This window comes from Lemur catta, chromosome 14, assembly GCF_020740605.2.
Source record: "Lemur catta isolate mLemCat1 chromosome 14, mLemCat1.pri, whole genome shotgun sequence".
NCBI classification, from domain to species: Eukaryota; Metazoa; Chordata; class Mammalia; order Primates; family Lemuridae; genus Lemur; species Lemur catta.
The window spans coordinates 13,237,729-13,263,236 of record NC_059141.1 but is presented as its reverse complement, the minus strand read 5'-3'; the positions used below and the strand labels follow the sequence as shown (position 1 = coordinate 13,263,236).

Below are 25,508 nucleotides of genomic sequence, written 5' to 3'. Positions count from 1 at the left end.
TGCCTTCGTCGGTATTTATATTGGTGGAAAATATCAAATGAGCAGATAAAGACAGCTGTAAAAAGCAGAGTCACAAAAAATGAGGACTGTCCTCCATACACATTCAGAAATCAATGCCTGAACAGTGAGTTATTGCTTTATAAGTATGCAGCAACTTTAATATATATACTCATTTAGCCTACAACCTAGGTATCCATAAGCATCCCATTTTGCAGATGAGGAAATGGAGGAGGGAGAGGTAGAGAGATGGCTGATGAGCAGAAGAGCCGGGGCCTGGGCCCAGGCAGTCTGAAGCCAGGTAAGATCTGGCAAGGTTGTCACCGCTCTACCTATTGTTAAGTGCCTCCCCATTCAATGCCCACTCAACCTGCCCACTATTTTTTTGAAAGAAAACAAAGATAAAAGAAAATTATCTTGCAACTATGAAAAGCTATTGCACCAAACAGAAAAATAATAGGAAATGTTTTCCTTCCCTTTGAAAACATGCACGTAGCTCTGTCTGAAATGATTTAAATGCAGTCCACCTAGAGCGTTTGCCCTGATACCTGTAGGATAGTTCCAGTTGCAGTTGGAATAATGATGCTGTACACAGAGGAGGGAAAAGAGAGGAAGACAGGCTTGGATGTGTTTGTGTGGGTGTTCATCCTCTCAGTCCCCGCAAACCCACATGCCACCAGACACTAGTCAGACACCCTGTGACATAGAAAGGGTGACGGTAGACAGCAGCCTGCGCCTGCTCAGCTGCCTGAAACAGACAGGGGCCGTGTGGGAAATGACACCCCAAACCCGATCACTACCTTCTCAGGTGCCACACACAGACTGCCTCCGCACACCACTCCTTAACCCGTGGAAATCCAGTCCCTCCGTTACTGGTAAACACAAGAAGAATGGAGTGGGATGAAGATTTAGAGTAACCTTCTGGTAGAGCATAATGTCTTCTGGACAGAGAGTTTTTTTAAAAGCATGACTCAGCTAGTAAAGCAGTTTAATGTTCATCAGAACCCTGTGAGGTAGCTTTTACTGCTCTCTCCACTTTATAGGTTTATTGCTCACTGGATTAACATTGCATTAGACTGGATACAGCAACAGTTTTAACTAATTTGAGGCAATAAATCTTTTACTGAAGTGGTTTGAATCTATGAACAACTTCCTGATGGTTTCCATTCACTGAACCTGGATACAACAGAGAGGCAAATGTGGCATGTAAAAGATGCACAGCCCTTGGAGTCGGGACACTCACTCGGATAATTTGCAGGCAAGCAGGCTACTGCTCTAAGGATCAGCACTCCCGTCTCTGAAAATCAGAGAGTGATGCCCACATCATAAAGTCATCACAAAATAACTATTTGGGGTGGGAACATGGCATTGGGAACCAGATGGCCTGGGTCTGGACCCCAGCTCTGCTACTTACTATCTGTGTGACCTTGGGTAAATTATTTAACCTCTATGGCCCTTTGTTTCTTCTTCTGTGAAAAGTATTAGTACCAACCTATAGGGTTGTTATGAGGATTAAATGAGTTAACGTAAAGCAGGTACACGGTGCCTGATACACAGTAAGCACTATGTGAGTACTTGATAAAGAAAATAAAATAGATTTAAAGGTTCGACGAATTATTTTAAGGTGGAAGGAAGCAGCAAACAGAGGACTCCAATGAGGGTTCTTCCTAAATTAGAACCATACAGACGTGAGAGCCCCTGAGTAGCTGAAATAGAAGTGCGGCATCTTTATTCAGTAAGCCAAACAGACTAGTTCGTGTAAATGTTCACTCCACTCCCTCTCCCGCCGTCCTCCCTACTCCGTGACCACGGGAAACCAGACACAGAATGCGGAATAAAACTGTGGTTCAGGAGAGCAAACTCATCTTTAACAGGATACTTCAAAGGAAAAAGAGGACCTTGCCTCTCTGATATCTTTCCCGACTCTGAACATTATCAAGGAAGAGATTCACACTAAAAAAAAGGTCACTTTCTTCTTCTATTTAGAAAGCTTTGCCCAGTTCAAAAAGTCATTTTTTAAAAATAGGAATCAAAGTCACACCAGGCTAGTTTTAAAGAATAGGGCAATTCTCGAAGAGTTACGAATAACAAACAAGTGTTTTCTAATTATGCTCCAATGAATTTCAGAAACTTGCTGAAAATTCCCATTGCTCTAGTCTTTGTGGGCCTGCCTAGTTTGGGTATTTTGCATGTGTGTATCCATATATAACAACTCCTTTTTTTTTAATAGACACCCACATGCCCCATAAATGCCACTTGATTATTTATCTACATAGACAAGTACTTGTTAAAAATAAAGATGTTCTGACCAAAGCAGTTGCTTCGAAAGGGGATTTCACCCATGGAAAGCAAAGGAGAAACTATGATTTGGCCCAAAAAATTGCACCTAAGCAATAATTGTTAAATCTAGTATTAAAAATGCAATAGATTTGAGTTTGATATTTTTATATGTACTATTTTCATTTCTTTTTATGTACATAACATGTATGCCATATAAAAGTTTTAAAAAATTAATAAAACTTAGAATAGCCATTTTGGTAGTCCTATGACTACATGTTTCCCATGACTACATGTTTCCAAATTGCACAGCCAGAGAAGACTGGAAGCCTTTAAAGAGATCCCACTTCTATTTCTTAAACTGAACAATGAGGACTATTAGATGAAACAAAAAAGAAAGCAAAAAACCAAGAGTCAAAAGACCTGCATCTGACTGTACCTTATCACTTGGATACCTTGTGTGACCTTAGGTATGCTAATGGGCCTCAACTTCCCCAACTATCAAAAGATATAAGCTATGAGGGTTTCCTCAATAGACTTTCTCATAGAATTTGTTTGTTTCAGTTGCATTGACTGCTATTCAAATGATGTGAGTCATTTCTGTGTATTGAATGCTGTCAGGCATGTGAACTTAATTCTACTCTCCCTAATCATAATGGTGCTTACCCAGAAGCCAGAAAAAATGGTGTGGAAGTCAACTTAAATCATGACAATTGCCAATTATAAGAAGAGAGAGAGTTTGGTAATTTTCTTTTTATTTGGAATATGTTCTCTTCTATTAAATTTAGAGACATGGTTTAAAAAAAAGAGAGATGGACTAAAGAACTTCGTGAAACTTGAGGACACAGCCATTCCAGGCCTTGTGGACGTGATCCTCTGCTACAGCCATCGTATCTCCTGGGACGCATAAAAGCTTCTGTTTCAACTACACTGAAGAATTCCTCCAAAGTTTTTGGTAATATACGTCCAAAGCAGCGGGCCCTCCATAACAACGGGGTGATCATTGCTACCGCAGGCCACCTTCCCAGCCACCTGGGGCAGGAAAGTGAGACAGTGAAGGACTTGGAACCCGACTGGAGCTCTAGGATTGGGCCTTTGTAGTTGTCGTCCCACCCAGGCTGCTGTTACTTATCAGGAGGTCACATGTGCTGACCACAAACCCACATGCCAAGGATTGGGTCGCGTGTGACTAAGATGCGCTAATATGTGTACTGACCTCTTTCCTCCCAATGTTCACAATACAATTTCTATGCAAATGCTTTAGGCAGAACATTATTTTTTTTTTTAACAAGTATAAGGCTTCTACTTCAACAGGAAGAATTGGAATCACTATTATAAACTGCATCAAATTCCTCTGGCACGGAAGTGACTTATCTCATTCTTAGATATTAAGACTCACTTAAGGGCTTAAACGGGTTTATTCCAGGTCTCCCAAGGCTTGGCAAAATCCACAGAAACCAAGGGAAAGCTCTAGGCCACTTCCTAATGCCCAGGGAAAGAGATGGAAATAGAGCTTCTTTGCTTGGCACCCAGAGTTTAAAGTAAATCAACTTAAAATTTGTTAACCGACCTAACCAATGCTATTTACTAGAAGAAATGGTGCAATTGGCCTCTATTTTTATTTTGGAGGAAGCTGGTTCTCTTTGGATCCTGACAGGTCAAACAAGACCTTGGCATAAATAATTGCAAATCCCCCGATCTACATACAGCTTGTTCACATACTTTCTTTAAATCTCTCCTTAGGTATCATCTTTTGAGAGAGGTCTTCTCTGATTGCCCCATATGCTATGGCCCCTTTATTTTGCTTTAATTTTCTTCCTGCTTTAACTTTTTTCACATATTATATATTTTTGTGTATGCAAAGGGATTGTTGGGTCATATGGTAGTTCTATTTTTAATTTCTTTAGGAACCTCCATATTGTTTTCCATGATGGCTGCACTAATCTACACTCCCACCAACAGTATACATACAAGGGTTCCCTTTCCCTCACACCTACTATGACACCTGTTATTTTGTCTTTTTGATAATAGCTATCCTAACAGGTGTGAAGTGGTGTCACACAGTGGCTTTGATTTGCATTTCCCTGATGATTAGTAACACTGAGCACCTTTTCATATACCTCTTGACCCCTTTTTGGTCTTTGGAGAACTGTCTATTCAAGTGATAGGACCACTCCTGGTTCTAGCTAACAGGGAAGGCACCTGCCTGAGCTACCTTTGAACTACAGAGATGGTCATGTCAGTGGGTCACCAGGGCACTTACTGCTGGAGCAGGTGGCTTCTTTAGGACTGGAAGACATGGGCTGTGCACAGAGTTGACAAAGGCAGTCTCTCCCATTGAATGTGACTCGGTCTCCGGGTGGAAACGGGCGCCTGAAGATAGAAAGACATGGCCCTCAAGGTTATCCCAGCAACTTCACTCCTTTTCCCTGCTCCTGCTTGCTGCCCTCGGGTGCAAATTCATTTCTTGGAGGAGCACCAGACACAATGTCTGAAATGCAGTCATAACCAAGCCAGCCAACTGAAGAGAGTCCAAACAAATACATGTACCTCATTTTGAGAGGAAATAGAATGCACTGGTTCTAAGAGCAACAAGATAGTAAAAAGGCATGATTTACTTTCACTCATTAGTGGAGGGATGTTCCAACAAGTCATCTAGCTGGGCAAACAGAACAGTAAATTTCCAAATGGAAAATCCTTGGTGAAGAAACATTTTAAATGCCACAAATTCCAACTGAAGCTTACGGCCCCTCCCCAAGAGAACTGGTTACAAGTCAAGCAGTAAGTCTTTCCGTTCTCTGGGACCGTGCCGTGAGCCCTGTGTTAATTATGCTGAATTAGACTTTGTCCTGGACATCTGAATGGGTGAACTGAGTGTTCCACAGTGCTGGAGACCCAGTCTCTTATAAACTGGGAGAAACAGGACAGGCTGAAATTATCTGTTTAAGAACCAGTATCAGCTTCTTTTCAGAAAGACAATTTCCCTTCACATTAGACATTCAGCAATAACAGCACATTTTGCAAAAAATATCACCTTCTACATGTATGTATCAGTTTCTTTTCCTCCCAGTTCGCCAAAAAGATTTTTTTTTAAAGGTCACTAATTAACAGACATATGACAGTTTCCATGCCCACTTACTTGCAATTAGCCAATTTGTCAATAACCTTCATCAACATGAGTTTTCCAATTGTGTAATGCTGTCAATTAGGAAACATAAAACTCACAAGCGAATATCACCACCAATCTGAGTCAGAAACAATTACTCAAAACCAAGTTCAAGGTTCTTGACATTTGTTTTTACTTTCCCAGCTGCTATCTCCCCTTTAAGTCAACCCCAGGTTGCCTATCAGTTGGTAATAACTGTAATAAACACACACAGGTCAATCTGGACTTAAAACAACTCTACAAATGTGCTTGGTGCCTGTCATCAAGGAGAGTTTTAAATTCTTACACTCTTAAATTTTTTCAGTCCTGAGGAAAGGTGGTGAAAGGTCACTATTTGTGGTGCTGTGTTACTTTCCATTGTACAGAGAAGGCCCAGAGAGGTTAAGTGACTTGCCTGGATTGCCCAGCTAGGAAGACCAGGCCACAGGCAGGTGCAGATGGCATCCACCAACTCAGAACTTGCTCTATCTTTAATAATCAAAATCACACTCTGGTGGATGCCAGTGGGCCTATGGCTTCACAGTCACTTATTAAACCTGAACAAACCTTAAATCTGTTCTGCAAGGAGGGTGTCAGGGAGTTCAGGGTCCATCAACACGGCAAGCACAGGTTCTTTTGTCTCTGACTGGGACAAGCCAGAGTTCAGTTCTCACCATGGGGCAAGGTCTTCTGAGTTTTTGAATTTTGTTATTTTATACATGTCCCCTTTCAGGACCTTCCCCCTTCCCAACGTCCTCTGCCCATACTGGTTCACTTCCTTCTCTTACTTGCATGAATGTTTGTAATAGAGAACTGGATTTAGAGTTAGAAAACCTGAGTTCTTATCCTTCCAACACTAGCCTGGGAATAATGCCCCTGAAACTCTGAGACTCCGACTCACTCATAAATAAGGACAGTTACTCTTGGTTCATTTCATAGAATTGCTAAGAGGGTTAAATTAAACTCTATATGAACACAATTTGTAAACAGCAAAAGAGGCCCCCGATTCAGGCAGAATTACTGTCATTCGGGAGCAGCAGCTGCAAGAGTGTCTCTTTGCTGCCTCAGATGTCCAGGGACAGGGCCATAGTCAATAAATATTTGTCCGTCATTATACCAACCTTAAAACAGTGACCTCTCAGGGTCAGGAACAGAAGGCCTCTTAGAGTTTACCTGGACCAGGGCCTTCCACCCTGGCTGAGTAACATCATACTTGGAAAACCTCCAGAAACTACTAAACCAGCATGCAGGTTTTAGGGGGGAAATAGGCTAGAAATGGATATTTTTTAAAGAGACCCCAACCCTACCCCCCCACCCCACCCAGGAGATTCCAGTGATCAGGAGATTCTACTAGACGCCAGTGGTTTGGATAAGCACTCCCTCATTTTAAAGCTGAGGCAATTGTCTTGAAAAAGCCAGTTTACACAGGTCTCAACTCAACCCAGGAAGCAAGACTAGGACTTGGGTCTCCTCAGTGCCAACCCGGCACGGTTCACCCGGCTGCGTGCTACAGCCTGAAAAGGGAGAAGTCTGGCTGGAACTTTGCTTTTGATTAAATACAGAAAAATGTTCAGCTCATTAATCCAGAATATTTTAGTTATAATTAAAAAAAATAATTGAGACATGAGCTAATGTATAGCTATAAAAATTAAATAATTTTATGATGAGTATTTCATCCATCTTATTATGATTTATCTATCAGTATTATCTTTTTAATTAATTAGAAGTGTAGATTTAATTTTGTATAGAGTTTTATCTCTCTGGCTTTGAAAGAGGAGAAGCTCAAAGACAAACAACCCACCTCCTCTGAACTGTAGTTTTTAGAATGGCAGAGTGAAATGTAGCCCCACTTGAAAAGGCATGGGGTAGAATTAGAATGAGTTTGATTCATTTTAGATCAATAAATAAGATGACCCTTGTTGGTGAGCCTCCTACTTACAGGAATCAAACATATCTTAGGTTTTATAATGTGTAGCTCTCACACACACCACCACATTTTCCCACTCACATTTCACATAGTTTCCTTCTCTGACTGATCAGTTTAATCAAGCTGGTTTGTGCAGCTAAGAGTTAACCTTGGTAGAAGATGGATACCTAGAGAACAGAGCTTGGCAAACTTTTCCCCCAAAAGATCAGACTATAAATTTTTTTTTAGATTTTGCAGACCACATGGTCCCTGTCCCAACGACTCACCTCTGCCACTGTAGCTTGAAAGCAGCTACAGACAATACACAAACAAACAGACATGGCCACATCTCAATAAAACTTTATTTGCAAAAACAGGCCCATGGGCCATAGTGTGCCAACCCCTGCTATAAAGAAACTATTTTAAACACACACATATATACACACATGAACTTACACTTCCAAATAAGCTTTATCCTTCTAAGCAGTTGTGTCATTTCACCCCAATGTTTTCACTGCTCAAAATATTTCGAGACCCAGAGCCGCTTTCACATTTGGTTTCGAGCCACTTAAAATCAGTCATACGACCTTGTAGAGGACATCAGGTAGAAGGTTTCCCAACTAAACTACTTTCTGGCTCAGACTGATAATACAGTAGGAAGAGAAATCTAAGGACACATCAGAAAAAGAATACTTTAAGACTAAGTACTACTCAAGACAAAAAGTATACATCTCCAGCTTTAACAGCCAAAACCAGCATTTCTCTGTTGGAGGGAACCAGAGGCTTTGGAGGGATAATCACTTACTTGCAGATGGTACAAGCAAAGCAGTTGGGATGGTAGGTCTTGCCCAGAGCAGTCACCACCTCGCCCTCCACGAACTCCCCGCAGCCATGGCAGCGTGTCCCATACATCCGCTGGTAGTCCAGGGTGCAGAGATACTCTCCGTTCTTTATGAAGAAGCCCCCTTGGGCCAGGTCGCAGCCACACACTGTGGATAGACAAGTTTGCATCTGGTCACCCTCTGCCAAGCTGCTGGGCAGCAGCTGCCTTCTACTGAATAATGGTTATATACTCTATGAGCTCAATGGTTTGGGGCTGGGCCGGGGACCGGCACAAAGAGCTATTTATTGTTGGGCTCTGATTTCCCTCTTGCCTCCCTCCCCTTGGGAGCTATGCAATATCTCATACAAGTAAAATGCATTGGCTGGGTCTCAATGGCTTTTGTGGGAAGTCTAAGATTCAGAGGTAATCACTCTTTGATGGAAAGATACCTTTGGTTTAGGCTGTCTCGAGTATGAACAAAGGTGTCCCTGGCAGTGTGCTGTTTAGGAAAGGTGCCCACTGCTTGCCCACACAACTGTCTGGTTTGGGCCAAGATTGTTACTGTGTTGAGTAATAAATTCCCACTGTACCAACGGCAGTAGCTGAAATTTCCAGTGGCTATTTTTTCACACTCTGGAAATACTTTCCCATAGCTATGAAAAATTCAGATGTTTCATTTTCTCTTTGTGCGGCAAGTGGGATAAGCCAATTATTTCTGTGTTATATATAGAAAGAAATGAACAGGCAGAAGAGGAAAGACCTGTCACTCACGACCACAGTCCATGCAAAAGAGGATGCTTTGTTGTGTCTGGGTTTTGGCGTCTCTTTCACACCATGCAGCTGCGGATGGTGGCAATGGAACAAGCAAGCAGGTCCCACTGCCAAGGGCTTGGGCCTGGCCTACGTGTCCAGACAAGACCACAGCAGGTCTCAACAACTTGTCCACAAATAAAGCCTCAAGCAGTCCCTGACAGCAAAGATTTTCTACTGTCGAATGTCTGGGAAGCAATAGCCAAAGCTGGAAATCTGTAACCTTAACCTCTCCATCCCCAAGGTCAGGTGATTCCAACACAATTAAGGGCCTCAGGCAAAGAATTAGGTTTCTTCTTGATTATTCCTGCTAGAATAGGCACTGGGTGTGGGTGGGCAGAAGTGAGTTCAGTCACTAAATTGCTTTCCTAAGAACCTCCTAGAACGCTTCCAGGGCTTATCTGATCAGTGCCTGTGACTCATTAACCCAACGAGATGAACTAGTGCTGAGCACAGGAAGATTCTGACTGAGGTAACAGCTCCCCCACCATCAGTCAGCACTCCTCACTAATTGCCAGTTATTGGAGATAGTCAAGGTGACACAGAACCCACAAGCAAGCTTCCCACTGTGGATTCATCAGTCTTTGTTTAGATCAACGCTTGATAGCTATGACTTTCTTCTTTGCAATTTACAATCAAGTAACCCAAGATTATGGCCCGAGTCCATCAAGCCTGAAAGTGACCACCCTATAAATACTCCTGCGATCATATTATCTGGAAAACAGCTCATTCACCACCTGCTGCCTCCTCTGCCTGCCAGCCTCTCATCTGCCCTCACTGTTCTCCCACTAGCTCCTTCCTCCCCAAAGGGGTCCTTTGGGTCAGGGGAACCCGGGTGTGGGCCAGCCTCATTCTGACACAAGTTCCTTCAGCCACAATAAACCATCCTGGAGGTGGGGGAGTCACAGAACACCTTAGAGTGCTGCCTTCAATATTATTCCATGTACATGTCTTATTTTTCTTCAAAATGACAAGGTACTTCCGGGTGAGAATCTTTACTTCTTTCGATTCTTCTTCAGGAACCTAATGGCATCTTCTATGAAATAGGCAATGCAATTTTTGAATTAAATTGAATCCTATCACCAACCTGGCAGGTTCCCATCGATTTTACTTCTCAGTGACATCAGCTATTCTTATGACTCAGTTATTCTTCCAAACTCAGGTATTTCTCAAAGCCATGAGAAGTGACAAAACAATGCATTCGGACTACTAGTAAGTCCTTTTATTCTCTCCTCTAATCACCTAGCCTGGGTTTAAAAAATTCACAGATCCTTTATAAAAAGATCTGGTGGCAATATGCTAATATAGAGTGTTGAGACAATTTCAAAGCTGATTTTAAACGTTTTAGAAATTCTTTGTATTTACTACTTTCTTAGGCTACCTCTGTGCAGCCTTTTCTAGTTTACTTGGTTTTGTGAAATTGACACTCTCCTTTATTAATAAAGCCGGAGTTTCTATGAACATCACACAGCCTTAAAAAACGACTTCTTAACACTGCGGAGAATCTATGCCATACTATAATGGAACTGTGCCCTACTGCGATTTGATTTGTTTTTTTCCCTTAAATTCAAAGGGGTGCTCAAGCAGGCTTACCAAACCATACCATTATTTCTGATGGTTTATACAGGGAATCAGTGTTTGAAGAGAGACTCACAGAAGCAGGGGTCCTCAAAGGCACACACAACACGCAGGGAGAAGGAAGGCCTGCACTGCCAGTTCCTAAAAGATATTTCACGGTATGGCATTGCCTGAGAATGGACTCGTCGTAACAATTTCAGATCTTCCCTCTCGTCCCTCCCCAAGCTTTACAAACTCTGTTCCTCCTCTTCTGTGCACCCCTTCTCAGTCTCCCAGGCCAGACGCCTAAAGGCAGGTGGCTGTCTCCCATGGACACCACCTCCTTCCTCTACGATATAAGGCCTCCCTGGGGACGGATCTCACCCACTCTCATTGCTTCAACTGTGACTTTGTGCAAGTGATTCTCAAATCAAGGATCTCCATCTGTGACATCTTCCCCAAGCTTTAGAACCTGATTTGTAGCAGCTGCCTGCTGGGCATGGACAGACAGCATGCCTATCTCAAACCCAGCATTTGCAAAACAGACACTATCGTCTCGGGTTTTCTGCCATCTCTCCTGAAACCTTCTGCTATCCTTCTACTCCTTCTCTCAATAAAATGGCAGCAGCATCCCTTCTCCCACTCTTACACCAACACTTTCAACTGGACACTGAGTCCAGTCCATTTCCCCAACCAAATGTTTCCTTGATTCATCCCTTCCTCTGCCTTCTCACTGTCACTACTAGGATCCTGGCCTTCAGCATCACTCTCCTATATCAAAGCAATTTTGTTATAAGTGTTCGTATCGGCAGGAACAAAAAAAGCACCTGGAAACAACCTAATGGAAAGAGAGAAAGAGTTGAATAAATCATGGCATGTCCAGTCTTTGGAGCTGATATTAAAAAGAATGAATCAGATAAGTATCTACCACCCAGAGGGCTGTCTGTGATATATGGTTAAGTGAAAAGAACAAATGTCAGAGAGCAACAAATTTTACTAATCCTATTTTTGGGAAAGTCTACTTATGTTTTTATGAACAAGGAAAAGTGAGTTAACACAAGCAGAGGGTCATTAAATTTCAGGAGGATAAAGAAGTATTAACTTTGTCTTCCTATACCTATGTGTCAGCTCACTTTTTATTTTTTAATTGTGGTGAAATACACGTAACATAAAATTTACCATCTTAACCATTTTTTAAGTGTACAGTTCAGTGGCATTAAGTACATTCACATTGTTATGCAACCATCACCACCACCTGTGGGCTGGACTCTTCTCATCTTGCAAAACTGAAACTCTGTCCCTCATGAAACTCCCTTCTCCCCTCCCTCCCACCCCTGGCAACCCCCATTCTACTTTCTGTCTCTATGAATTTGATTCCTCTAGGTACCCCGTATAAATAGAAGCTCATCTTTAATAATAATAATAATGATAATAGCAGTATGTTAAGAAAAATTATCCAGAACTTGCAAACAAGGAGAAGGGAGAAAGCATGCTTCAGTGTCATGCCAGATCTTTGTTCCACAGCTCACCAAGGATTATTTCATTGCCCCAGGGGAACAGATCTGCGTTTGGCAAGTTCTCTATTACTGATGAAAGGCCCAGACTTTGGAAGTTCATGTTAACTTTTATTTTCTTGTTCAGTAGAGATGTAGATGATTTCTATCTGGTTTTATCATCCTGTTGAACCACGAATCAGGTTTCTATCTAGCTCTGCCACATTCTTTCCTGAATGCCTTTATAACCCACTCCTCTACTTCCACCTTGAGCCAACTCTACCATCGTGCTGGTCCCCTCATGAATGAGTTAAATAAATCTTTGATACATGCTCACTCCAGATTTGTATGAGAGTCCTATAGTTAACGTTTTGAAAATTATACTTTGACAAAGGTGTTACTCTTTTTAACCAAAAATATCTAAAGGTTAACATGAAAAAAAATTTTTTTTGAATCTTTCATCTGTTTTACATTAACAGCTTAACATATACTCTTAACTGATGGCACAAAGCAAAACTTTCACATCTAAGGAATCACAAAATCGCAATTAATAAGGTCAAACTTCAGTAGGATATATTTAGATTTTTAACTTTGGGTGCTCCCTTTGTCTTTGCTTTAGTTGAAAGTTAACATATGCCCAGGGAAAAGCATAGATTCCTTCATTAAGAAATAGAGCTGCCAGTGAAAGAGATTGATCACTTTCTTCTTGAAGATCAGTTATTTAAAACGTTCCTCAACCCAAGAACCCACTGAATTCTGCCCTGTTCTACCATCACCAAAGCCTGGCTGCAAATGGGCCTGAGCCTCGATGTGATGCTCTGGAATTCATTCTCTACAAACAGGAGTACAATTAAATACTCGGTAAGTAGGAATATGTATATCCAAGAAATTTTATATAAAAGTTGTGAAATTAGTAACAGGCACATTTTAAAATCTTAAATCTTTTACAAAAATTAAGAGGAGCTGCCCGTGTTGTAAAAATACCACGGAACAGGAAGAGAACAAAGTATGGAGGCATCAAATAAGGATGAAAACAGAACAGCAGTTTAGTGGCAGGAGCAGGGCTGTTGACTTCTAAACACAGTGGTTACATTTTATGTTCCAACAAAGTCATTTCAGTGGTATTCCATCTGCCTGTCCACTAGCTCATTTTGCCAAACATTTAGGAGAATGGGGAATACTTAAAGCTCTTCCCAAAAGTGGGTTTGAGGGTCAAGTGCAAAAGAGATTTTCTTCATCCCCAGCAGGAGACTGAACTTCTCTCTGCTGTGCTGCTCTCTCTCCTTTGGGTTTTCATCAGTTCATACCAGCAAGAGAGGGAGGGGATGTTAAGCAAACAGGATGAGTTTTTCAATTTCGTTTTCAGCAACACTAGAATTTTAATTGTGGAGCCAGCAGGCTTGGGTGCGTCCTGGAAGGCACTGGTTGTGTGGCCTTCTGCCAGGTGCTCAGCCCCTCGGAGGGCACAAGGAGCCCTTCTGGACTTGGCCTATGAAGTGGGACCTGGATGACACCCTCCTCCTTTCCCGTGATGAAGGCCATATGCTCTAAAGTGCTACTTTACCCTTGATCAGGCCAGAATCCTGTTCCGTCCTGCCTGGGGCCACACCATCCCCGCCTCCTGCTAGGCGACCACATGTTAGAGCTGAGAGTGAAGCAGACACAGGGTCCGGACCCTCAAACACTCCACGCTAGAACAGCACTGTGATGCCAAATCCTTCCCATCCTCTGCCTCCACGCTCTACGCCAGCTAAATTTTAGAAGAATTTTATGTCATCCAAGGTCTTATTCATCTCCTCAAACCCTTTCTTCATAGCGAATACCAAGGTAGACTTTGACACAGTGACCTCCCAAACCACCAAAAATTCCATGGCAGCGTGGGGTCTGGGTTAATCCAGTTTTGCTCTGAAACCCAGAGCCGGTGTTTGAAAGCACCACGCACTGCAGCTCACAAGTACTGCTCACCGTAGCCCAGAGCTCAAAATAGCTGAGCAGAGACTCATCAACAGTGAAGTGAGGCAGTAGCTTCCCGCCAGAAATAACTATTGCTAATGCATTAAGCCTGGAAGCAAACACTGAAGCCTCAAAAATCAGATTTTAAGAGCGTTTTCACATTAACTTCCACATGCACGTCAAAATCAATGATCATTTCTAGGAAAGAAGATAGCTACAAGCTCAACCAGATGGTGAAATGGGCCCCCAAAGCAAGGCATTGAAGGGTTTGTATTTAATACAGAGTTTGAATTTACAATAAGTAAAGAGCCTTAGTTGGAAGGGAACCATTTCAGAACCTCTATTGATTAATGAAATCTATGACTACACAGTAAGTTTGCTGTTAACCCTTTGGAACTTCATGTGCAGACAATACTAATTGTAAACAGCTCAAGAAACAAATATCATTCAAATAATAATATTCTCTCACTCAATATACCATTTTTTTTTCTAAGAGTTAGCCCATAACACAAAAACAGTATTAAAGTCTTCTACCATAGCATAGACAACTTTAATATGAGACATTAGGGCTGAAAATGTTCACCAGAAAGAAACTAATGGCTACCTATGCTTAATAGGACTCATCTTGCTCACCCCAGGGAGTTACATCTCAAACTGGGCCACACATTTGAATTTTGGGTACACAGGTAAATTTTACTAAGTTCTCTACTATCTCTACTTTTACTATTCTCTACTATCCCTCTCCCCATTTAAGTCTCCAGAAAGAGCTGGATCCCATATCATTGCCTTTTATAAACCCTGGCACAACAGACAGTCTCAGTGACAGGTATATGTGTGTGTCTATAAACTGATCCCACAGAAAACAGATAAAGATGCAGATGCGTCACCCTTTTTACCGGCAACCACAGGAAGCAGTTAGCATGGGGCCCATTAACCCTCCCAGTGGGCCTTTTCCTTTAGTTTCTCCCCTGCCCAATCTCCCATGCACACCTCCTCCAAGTTAATATAAGAAAGATACTTTCATCAGGAGGTTTTCCTGCTTCACTCTGCCAAATGCTTTGACCTTGCATCTGAGGCCTCACATCCTCCAAATGTTCACCTGACTCTTCCTGAGCACCAGCACTTTACTCCACTCAAATTGATCTCCTGAGCACCCCACTGACATTCCTCCCACGCCCCTGCCAATGCCAACCCGCCCAGCCTCCAGGCCCCATCAGGTTCGACCTCCAATAGCCTCCTCCAGTCCCCCAGGACTCCGCATCCTTGGGAGTCAGAACAAGTATTGACATGTGGCTCTTAATACGTTCTCTTGTAATACTCCATATACTGCCACTGTCTCCTCATCTCGACTGCAACTTTGCCAAAGGCAAAGACCACTTCTTATGCTATTTTATATCTTCCACTATACTTCCCCCTATTTCATATTGCTTTTTCCAGGCTGGTGTCTGGACCCTGCGGTTGGAACCAAGTTCCTTTGGCATGCATAAGATACAGGGCATTTCCACATGGCTTTGAGCCAGTAATTCCGTCTTTGCTCCTGAAACTACCTAGTTGGCATCAAGATAGTGGTGCCAAGGTAGTAACTCCACTCACCTCCCAACTTCTCTGGTCTAAGAGTCTTCTGTACTTTTTTAGCAAGTAAAAGTGACTGCAACTCAACAGCTTAAGGGACAATTTCATTTCACATGTGCTCTGCATAGGGTCGGGCTATGCTCTGCTTTGTGTTTGGCAGCACCAAGAAGGCCCTCATTACAGAGGACAAGACGGTGACTAGTGCTCTGTGATTTAAGGCAGATGAGAAGAAACTAGGATGGGATTACAGGGCAGCAATGGGAATAATTAAAGGGCTGGGAAAGAGCACTTAAAAAACCAGTAGATGGGATTAAACCAAAGAAAAGGAAGTCCGGGTAATAACGGCCTTTAAGGGTATGATGGGTTATTTTAAGTAAACCGATGATCAGCTCTTTTCCATCTAAGGAGGACAAGATGGGAAAGAGTTCACTCCACACGCACCAGGAGATGTAGGTTAGATAAGCTTACAGCTATAACCATGAAGGGCATGGAGAATGAGAGCAGGTTCCTGAGGAGGGCTACTCTATACATTAATATTTGGTTAGGGAATATTTATGATAGAACCAATGGCCTTTCTATCCAGGACAGGCAGCACATGCATCCTTGTGGATACACACAATGTGATAATGGTATTTTCTTGACCTACATATCTAGGTCAGGTCACAGGGATTACACTGCAATGAAAACAACATCAAATTCATCACTTTAACTACTTTCCAAAATTCCATTTCAGAAATGAGATATAAAGAGTTAGTTTTTATAAATTAGACAATACAATTTTCCTTTAAAAAAACTAAATGCAGAAAACCCTTCATCTGTATATTCAAACACCCCCCCCCTCCAATCTTTATCCATTTTACTCCATAAATATCCACGTACTTCGTAAGTTCACATGTTCTACACAGAATAATCCCGACCTGGTAAACATCTTACCCTAAGATGGCAAAAATGAAGGTGCTATTGAAGATGTGATGTTTTGCCCAAACTCTTTCACAGGACACAATCTTTTAAAAAGATTAATTCTTGAAAAATATATTCCGACTCATTGACATTATCAGTTGTAATCTGAATTTTCTAGTAGTCTTAGAGAAACACTTTAAAAATAGTTTTGATGTTCATGGGCTTTTTTGATGGACTGGACGTTACAGATAATAGAAGCAGAGGGTTTAAAGAAGCTATCGAATAGGACCATTTCCCACACCCTCTAACACAGTTAAGACTCACACTGCTAAGTGGCAACAGTCTCTATCAAAACATAATTCTATACAAGGATTTCTGCCAGTGCTACCCTGATAGGAGAAGAGCTTACATGATCTATTTTCCACAGACAGCCAATATCAGAAGTCTTTTTAAAATAATGAGGCTATACATAACATATAAAACCAGTTCCATTTTTGAAAAGGAATAAAGTTACTATAATTAATGTTTAAAGTGCCATCTTTTCAATGACAATAGGAACATCACGGTTTCATTCATTTCTGGCAGAAAGTTCATTTGCTGAAATTAAGGTCAGTGTCAACTCCAGCCACACCTCTGTCCTCCCGATCCACTGTCTTGAACAAGGCAGCCCCTACACCTGACCACACCCAGCATGCTCCCCTTTCTAGTCCTGGGAAGCTTATTAAGTTTCCTGGAGCTTTATGTTCATAACTTGTTCCCTCCTTGGCAACATCCCCAGACCACTGAGCTCTAGGTGGTCTCTGACTCACCACACCTGGCGTCTGGACCACTCGCCTGCACCTGTCCTGCCACCAGCGATGATTACCCTCATAAGCACCTTGCTTCCCCAGGTCACAAGTTCTTCAGAGGTACGTACTATGTCATCTATATCTTCCAACCCTCCATAGCCTAGCACAGTGAGTGGATAGATGTCATGCTCTGCAAACATTACACATGGTAAAGCTTGGAAGGCCAACAAGTGTCAAGATTCCTAGGTTGATTTATGCAAAACTTAAGTGACTTTTAGTAAGAAAAGAATGCAGATCTTCTCTTTGGAATAGTGAAGTCCATTTAGTTGACTTTTATTACACGGAGAAATTAACTGGTGCTTGTGCTCAAACTCCTCTTCCTAGAGACGTGGAGGTGGAGTGGGGGAGCCTTTCCTGTCCACCTGCCCCTCACCCCCCAAACACACCAAGATCCTCCAGTTGCATGCTCTTGTCACTCATACAGCTCCATTTATCATCCATTTCCCCCATCACAGTTGTTAAGTCATGTTTTGTATGACCATTTGAATGCCTGATTAATAGCCCTATGAAGGCAGAGATCATGTCTAACTCATAACTTGAAAGTGTATAACTTATTTTTGAGTGTCTTAGCATGCAAAAACTATTTGTTGAATAAACAAATGTTACTATTTAACACTCAGAATTTATACTATGCCCCTAGGTTAACCAGGATTTCCACCATTGATGATCATTTAATTTCAGTGTTCAGCTTTGAACTTATGGGTGCAGAAAAATTGCAGGGAGTTCTACACCCTTGCTTCTTTTCCCCTATTTAGAATTCTTAGAGCATATGTGGATGCCATGACTTTCCCCATCTGCACATCACTAGCCAGGTATGGTTAGAGCAGCCACTTTTATGTCTACTCTTCAGCTGAGTGTCTCAGACCTAAATTCTATATTTAATGAGGCTGTTCTGAAGAAAATCCCAACAAGGGCCATGATCAGAGAATCCTTATCAGAGAAACCCCTCCCCGAGTGGCTTGCAAACTGTACACATGGTATTTCCTGACACATTATATCTACTGAGGTTCTCCAGTTCTCACCAAAGGTTGTAATGGGAAGATGAGAAATGCAGAGTTTCAGAAGCTTCAGGCGTAGCAGAACGGCTGTCCTGGGTGCTGAGGTACATTATAAACATGCTTCTCCGGAGGGAAAGTGGGACCCACCCCGTGGCCTTACACAGGCTTTCCATGGCAGATGGGGGGATACTGCCGGCATCCCACAGTTGGTAGCAAAGCGGAGAAGTTAATACTTATTATAGAAGCAAGCTTGAAGGTACCCCGAATGCCATTTCCATCGCAGAGAAAGGCTGCTCCAAGCCCTTCTGCGTGGCTCTAATGTGGGCAAAAAGTTTTTAAGGTGCTGATCTCATTTGGTCTTCTCTGATCTTACCAAGGGATCCACTTTTGCCCTCTACCCCTCACTTAGCCTGTGATACCACTCTAGACACTATCAAAATCCCTTGCAGATTAAAGAAAAATACTGCTTAAGTAGAGTCAACTCTACATTATATTTTTCAAATTACAACCAATACTTCACTAATTCAATCTAAATAGCGGCAGACCAATCTCACCGTAACAGCTAAAATGTTTGACTGTTATTTATACAAGTGCAGTTTTTCTAATTGTCAGTAGATGTCATGGCTATAACACGGTAAGGTTGACTCTAAAGACTGCATGAAACAGCCTCGTCACTTCAGATGCAAATCCAAGCAGGCATCAGGACCGGCATTGCTCAGACTTTCCCAGTTTCACTCACATACACCTTCACTACCGTTTGCCATAGTTTTCATCGACCTATTCTATTTCTTTAATGTTTTTTAAAAATCAGCTCACCTTTATCAAATATGATTATTTTAAAAGGCAAATGTATACCACTCTCATAAATCAACAGCCAGTGTCCCTTCACCTATATATAAAGAATCTGTAGAAATAAATATTAAACAGTATAATCAAATTTGAGCTTGGATAACCACTGCCTGATAAAGTCCCTGGGCCTGAAGGCTATTCTCTCTTTGTTGTAAAGACCTTCTGCTTCACGAAATTAGAAGGATTGAAAAAAGGATTGAAGAGAGAACATTTTCTCACCATGTGAAAACCAGTGTGTCTGCGAACCACACACACACACACACACACACAAATTTCCTCCTTCCTACACTTACAAAACAATAAATGAGACCAAATCTTAGTGACCTGGATTTAATAATTTGGAAATAATGATTTACAATTAGTACAGGGTAAGCATCCTTTATCAGAAATGCATGGAACAAGAAGTGTTTCAGATTTTGGAATATTTGCATTATATACTTCCCAGCTCAGCATCCCTAATCAAAAAATCTGAAATCCAAAATGCTCCAAAGAGCATTTCCTTTGGATATAATGTTAGCAGTCAAAATGTTTCAGATTTTGGAGAATTTCAGATTTCAAATTTTTGGATTAGAGATATTCAACCCATATATCACTCAATGATAAACATTTCATTCATTCAACAAATATTGTTGAGTGCCTAACTACAATTAGGCTTTTTCTAAGGATTGCTAATATAAACCTCCTACCCTGTTGGTGCCTACATTCTAGTGGGGGGAGACAGGCAATAAACAAACAAACCATACATGACTTAACTCATATATAAATATATATACATACAAATGCATACATATATACATATGTACATATTAGATGGTGTCAAGGATGACCTCACTGGTAAGTGACATTTCAGAAGAGACCCCAAAGAGGTGTGTGTGTGTGGGGGGACACCAGGCACATATCTGGGTGAAGAGCTTGTCTAGCAAAGGAAATGATGAGTGCAAAGGTCCTGGGGCTATTTGGTACTTGTTTGATCAAGCAGGACAGTGTAGCTCAGCAGACTGAGTCAGGGAGAAAATGGTGAGGGGTGAGCTCAGAGGGTAACAGTGGGGAGGGGCCTTCAGGGTCCAACGGAGGTCTTTGGATTTCATTCTGAAAGATGAGAAGTTCTTTGGAAAGGTGAGAGGATCTGACTTTTTTTGTTGTTGTTAAGGATCATCTTGGCTGTTGCATTGAGAATAAACTGTAGGTGGTGTGGGAGCCAAGGGCAAATGCAGAGAGACCTGCTAAAATTACTGATCCAGACAAGACACAAGGATGGCTGGGACTAGCAGGGCAGTTATGTTTAGGACAGTGATAGTTAAATTTGTATATACTATGAAGACAAGGCTGTTAGGATTTGTTGATGGATAACTTGTGGTATGTGAGGAAAAAAAGAGAAGTTGAGAATGATTCAAAGAGCTTTACCCTGAGCAACTGGAAGGAAGGTCGTGACAACTGCTGAAGTTATTAAATGGCTAGAGAAGAAGGTTAGGATGGGGATGGGGCCAGTAATCAGGACAGTTTGGTTTGAGGTATTTACTGAAGATTCTGAGAAGGCTGCTGAAGATACCAGCCTGGATTGCAGGGGAGAAGAACAGACTTGGGAATTATCAGGGGACAGATGGTGTTAATCCATGAGACTGGATGAGGTCACTAGAAAGTGGACGTAGAGAGGAGGTCTAAGCATGGCGCACTCAATGGTTCAGGGTCAGGAGATAAAAAGAAACAGCAGTATGACTGGCTAAATGCTTGCTTTAGAAATGGTTGAGGAAAATTTAATTTTCCTCCTCCCTCTATAGTGCAAACACTCCCATAACCTTAGTTGTACAAATCATTTTCTGGTTTGCTCTTCCTTGATAAAGCTGTGTGAACTTTAACGTGTCCTTTTTCAAGAAATAAGCATCCATAGACATGACCTTAGAGTTGTCAAGAACTGTAAAGAATCTGAGATTTTACCCTACTTGTAAGCTAATAAATTCGTCTCCTCCAGTTTTAAGGATGCTGGCAGAAGACATGAAACTCCTGGGTCAGAAACAAAAGACTATTATCACAGCACAGCAGGCAGCATGAGCTTCATATCTGTTACTGGTTTCCTCATGCTCCCAAATCCCCTGGGGTAACATTAGTGGCTTAGCCGGACGCTGCACTCACAGTGGGTTGTGTCAGTCACAGCTGAGGAACCTCACACTTAGGAAACGCCAATCTTTTATAACGAGCAACAAGCAAACCTGTCCAGCTTTGAACCAGAGGCAGACATTATCCTTATTATACTAGACAGCAAACAAATCTGCCCTTGACACTGGAGGGAAACACTATCTCTATCTTCCAAAGCTGGTTGTTATGCAAACATCCTTAATAAGTTATTCAAAACAAAAAGCTATCAGCACCTCTGCTCACAAGAGACTCACGGATAATTATCTCCTCACAAGAGTCAAAAACTGATAAGCAGCATATTTTGGAAAGATTATGAGCCCTTATCCTGTTCCAGTTTGGAATTCAAAACCCTAAATATTTAAATAATCTAAATTATGTTTATTTGACAAGGTAACATTTTAACATGACAAAAAATTTAAAAGATAAAATATTCTGGATTATCCTTTTATAAACAAAAGACAGTATGAAAGTGGTTTCTTCTTTGCAGTAAGAAAGGAACACATTTATATTGCACTTATTTTTTTCTTTCATCCTGGTTAATTCTGCTCCCCACTCCCTTTATTTATTTATTTATTTTTTGTTAAGAGAAGAAGTCTCATTATGTCTCCTAGGCTGGTCTTGAACTCCTGCCCTCAAGCAATCATCCCACCTCAGCCTCTCGAGCTGTTGGGATAACAGTACAGTTGTGAGCCACCTCATCTAGCTAATTCTGCCTGTTAATCAGTTTCCAAATGACTAAGATTCTCTAAATAGGTATTAAAAGCCTGAGATCAGCTTTTGAAGAATATAAGAAACTGCTTCTATTTTGCTGGAGTTTTATCAATTTTCCCAAATTGATTGAGCCCCAAAATAAGCAATATCTAGCCTGCCATGTGAGCCCAGAGGAGAAAGCTAAGCGTCTAAACCAGAGAAAAAATTAAGCACCAGCACCAGCCTAACCAAGATCTGCCTGAGCATAAGTTTTCCTATCTGCTATCTCTGCCAGACAGACATGTAGCTCTATAACCAATGATAGATATCTTTACTGACCCAAACCATTTTAAGATAATACCTGTCTCTCACATTCATTTAGTTTCCAAAGAGAATCATTTACAAGTCAATCTTTTCCCTCCCCTCCATTCATTCTCCCAAGTATTTATTTATCCTTTCTGGTAACCATTTATTGCCACTCAACAGAATCATCTATATTCCTCATCTCCCTCTCCCCTCTAAAATGTCTAAAATGAGGATATATAAACTTCTGGACCCCACTGGGAAACTGGGTAATTACTCTGTAATACTCCCCATGTGCATAGTAAATAAATCTCTCTCTTACTAATCTGCCTTATTGGCAGTTGATCTTTCAGTGAACCTTCCAGGGCAAAGGGGAAGTTTACCCTCACCCCCCAAATGTTAAGAAAAAAAGATAAACCAGGGAGAGATGTGATATAGGAAGTAGTGAAAACTTTATACAGGACAGTTTGGGAAAAGATCACTGAAAACAGAGAAAACTTAGCTGGACAGTGATTCTTGATTGTTGATTCTCTGGGCAGCCTCCCTGGTCTTTGGTCTTTTCTAAATGCTCTAGAATTTTCTGGTAGAAAAAATTAGGGCCTTACTCTGAAAAATACTCAAGGTAAACAACAATAATTATAACGAATTATATATCCAAATAATGAACAATAAAGATATATAACATATATAATAAAAATAAACTATAATTCACATTTAAAGAGATACTTAGAAGTGCCAGACTTTGAACAATTTGTCCCCTATTAGAAGCTATTCCACCAGGGAAGAACCTGGGCAAATACTAACACGTCCACGTCCACGTTGGGATGAATGCTTCTAGTTTGCTTCAGATTTCTTATTTTCTCATACAGCATGTAATACAACCATGATGCAGACAAGGTGATAGATGAAAAAACTATCATATCAACTGAAACAATACTGCAGAATAAATGGGTAGCATTGGAACAACCCCTTTAAGTTAGTGGGATGAATCCTGCTAATGAGCAAGGATGGAAAACAAAGCTATCGAGTTCAGAATAGCTCCACTTAGACCCCCACAGCCGCATTCTACTCCCACTGGGTTACGATGAGAAATAACGCAAGCTTTTGGGATCTCCTTTTCATTTAATTATGGAGTCCATCCATCAGTTAAACCACTTTCCTCATCTCATTACCAGATGGACACATATTCTCAGGTGGAGAATGGGTAGGAGGTTCTACCTCCTACAGATGCTGGCATCCTTTAGCATTCAGTCCCTGCCTTTTGCTCTTTCCCAGGGAAGTTCCACACACAATCATACAGCTTCAGCCATTATCCAGATGCCAGAGACTTTCAAATCCTCCTTCCCAGAACGGGCCAGCAGGGAGAAGACTGCTGTTTCTGCTGGGAAACCATCCTAATGAACTTATAAAAAGTAGATACCCCAAGGAAGTTTAGAGCGCTAATCTAACTGGGACAGAGGAGAGAAGGGTCTTTAAAGAGAGAGCAAGCCCTACCAAGATAGAGGTAGGTGAGGTTCTAAAAATAAGTGTGAAAAATAGCCCTGGCCTATACTTTCTGACCAATTTTTCTGTAAACTGAAAACTGCTCTAAAAATTAAAGTCTATTAATTAAAAAAAGAAAGAAATTGCCCTGGTCAATGAGAAATTTCTTACGCTGGAGATGGCCGGAGAACATTAGGGCGGTTGTTGCCTCTTCTGCGCTATAACCTCCGATTGTCTATCCCAGACCTCCAGTAACATCTGCTAAAAACAGCTGCCTAGTGTTGGTGATGCCTTGGGAGATGGAGGAAGAGGAATAATGTCCAGTGTGGAATGAAGCAATGAAAAAGACATAGCGCTCACAAGGGGAGACCAAGTATTTGATACTGGCAAGAATTTGGAGAGGGAACCACAAGAATGCAAACCTCAAGGACTCTTTAGAACATGCTATCCAATGTGGTAGCCACTAACTGCATGCGGCTATCAAGGGCTTGAAACGTGCAAAATCGAAACTGAGATGTGTTAGGCAAATATGAAAAAAAAATAAACGTCAAATATCTCAATAATTTTTATATTACATGTTGAAATGATACATTTTTGGATACAAGGGTTAAATAAAATATATTATGAAAATTGCACCTGTCCCTTTTTAGCTTTTTAATATAACCATTAGCATATATTTAGAATTACACAGTGGCTTACATCATATTTCTATTGGACAACGCTGCTCTAGAATCTTGGGAAAACTCATGGACTTCCTACAGTATAAGGTATGGGGAGTGTAAAGTATTTTTTGGGGGTATTAAAGAAAAGGTTGATCCCAGAAAGCTGGGACACAAGACAGCAGACATTGACAGATTAAGTGTGAGAAAATACAAATTTATAAGAATAGATGACTCATTTATTTCAGTAATACTTTTATAAATTGAAAATTAATTCCTAAAAATAGCAAGTGCTTTTAAGACAGGATTCAATTTAAACACAAAAATTCAACTTTTCAGAAACACATTTATAGCATGAAACCAAGTATATGATTCAACTTTCCAACATAAGTAACTTACATTTTGGTCCTTAGATTTAAACTAGAAGAGCAAAAAAGCAACGAAGCTTTCACCCTACAGGGGATAAATGAATGTGTATTCTAATACCTTGGTGTGTTGAACAGTGATCACCCATATCTGAGACTAACAATACTTTATACTTTCAAGTAGAAATATAAAGTATATGCAGGGCTGAAGTCCCTTATGGATTGTATTTATACTTCATACTGAATCTATCCCTGGAACCTATCTCAGGAAATTTATGAAAAAAATAAAACAAAATATAATTCTGACTCCAAGTTAGCCAAGATGGATGTAACCAGAGAATATTTTTTCTCTGACATACTACCTAAGGATCACTAATTTGGTACCTCTGCATGCTATATTATACACATAGATAGTTATGTGTATACAGAATCTACAGACTTCAGACCGGGGTGATGTAAGTGTCATGTGGTCTAGTCTCTTTATATTATAGATTAGGACCCAGAGCCACAGAGCGACAAGTAACTTGCCTGCAATCATGCAGGTGCTCAATGGCAAAGCAGGACTCAAGCCACACAGCACGGCAGCACAGTAAGCACCCTGGGTGTGGCTCTGATATTTCCTGATGACCAACTTGGGTTGTCTGAAAACTCAGGTTTATCATTCTTACTCATAGAGGTTTTCAGGAGGATTAAATAATCTTTCCCTATAAGATGTGCATACTGCATGTGTAACCTATGTCATGCATTG

The 25,508-nt window shown here is 41.2% G+C and overlaps 1 protein-coding gene across 27 annotated transcripts in view; it reads right to left on the bottom strand.

The window, feature by feature from the left end:
- The window catches only part of ABLIM1 (actin binding LIM protein 1), a 284,900-nt gene that overhangs the window by 109,496 nt on the left and 149,896 nt on the right, over positions 1–25,508 (bottom strand). For 26 of the 27 annotated variants that reach the window (XM_045568902.1, XM_045568910.1, XM_045568899.1 and 23 more), the window contains exons 3-4: positions 8,131–8,314; positions 4,538–4,647 (exon numbers count right to left, since the gene is read on the bottom strand). In XM_045568902.1, coding sequence (XP_045424858.1) covers positions 4,538–4,647; positions 8,131–8,314 — 294 coding nt within the window. Of the gene's footprint in view, positions 1–4,537; positions 4,648–7,781; positions 7,993–8,130; positions 8,315–25,508 lie in introns of those variants that run through there. The other variant, XM_045568926.1, reaches the window with a different exon arrangement.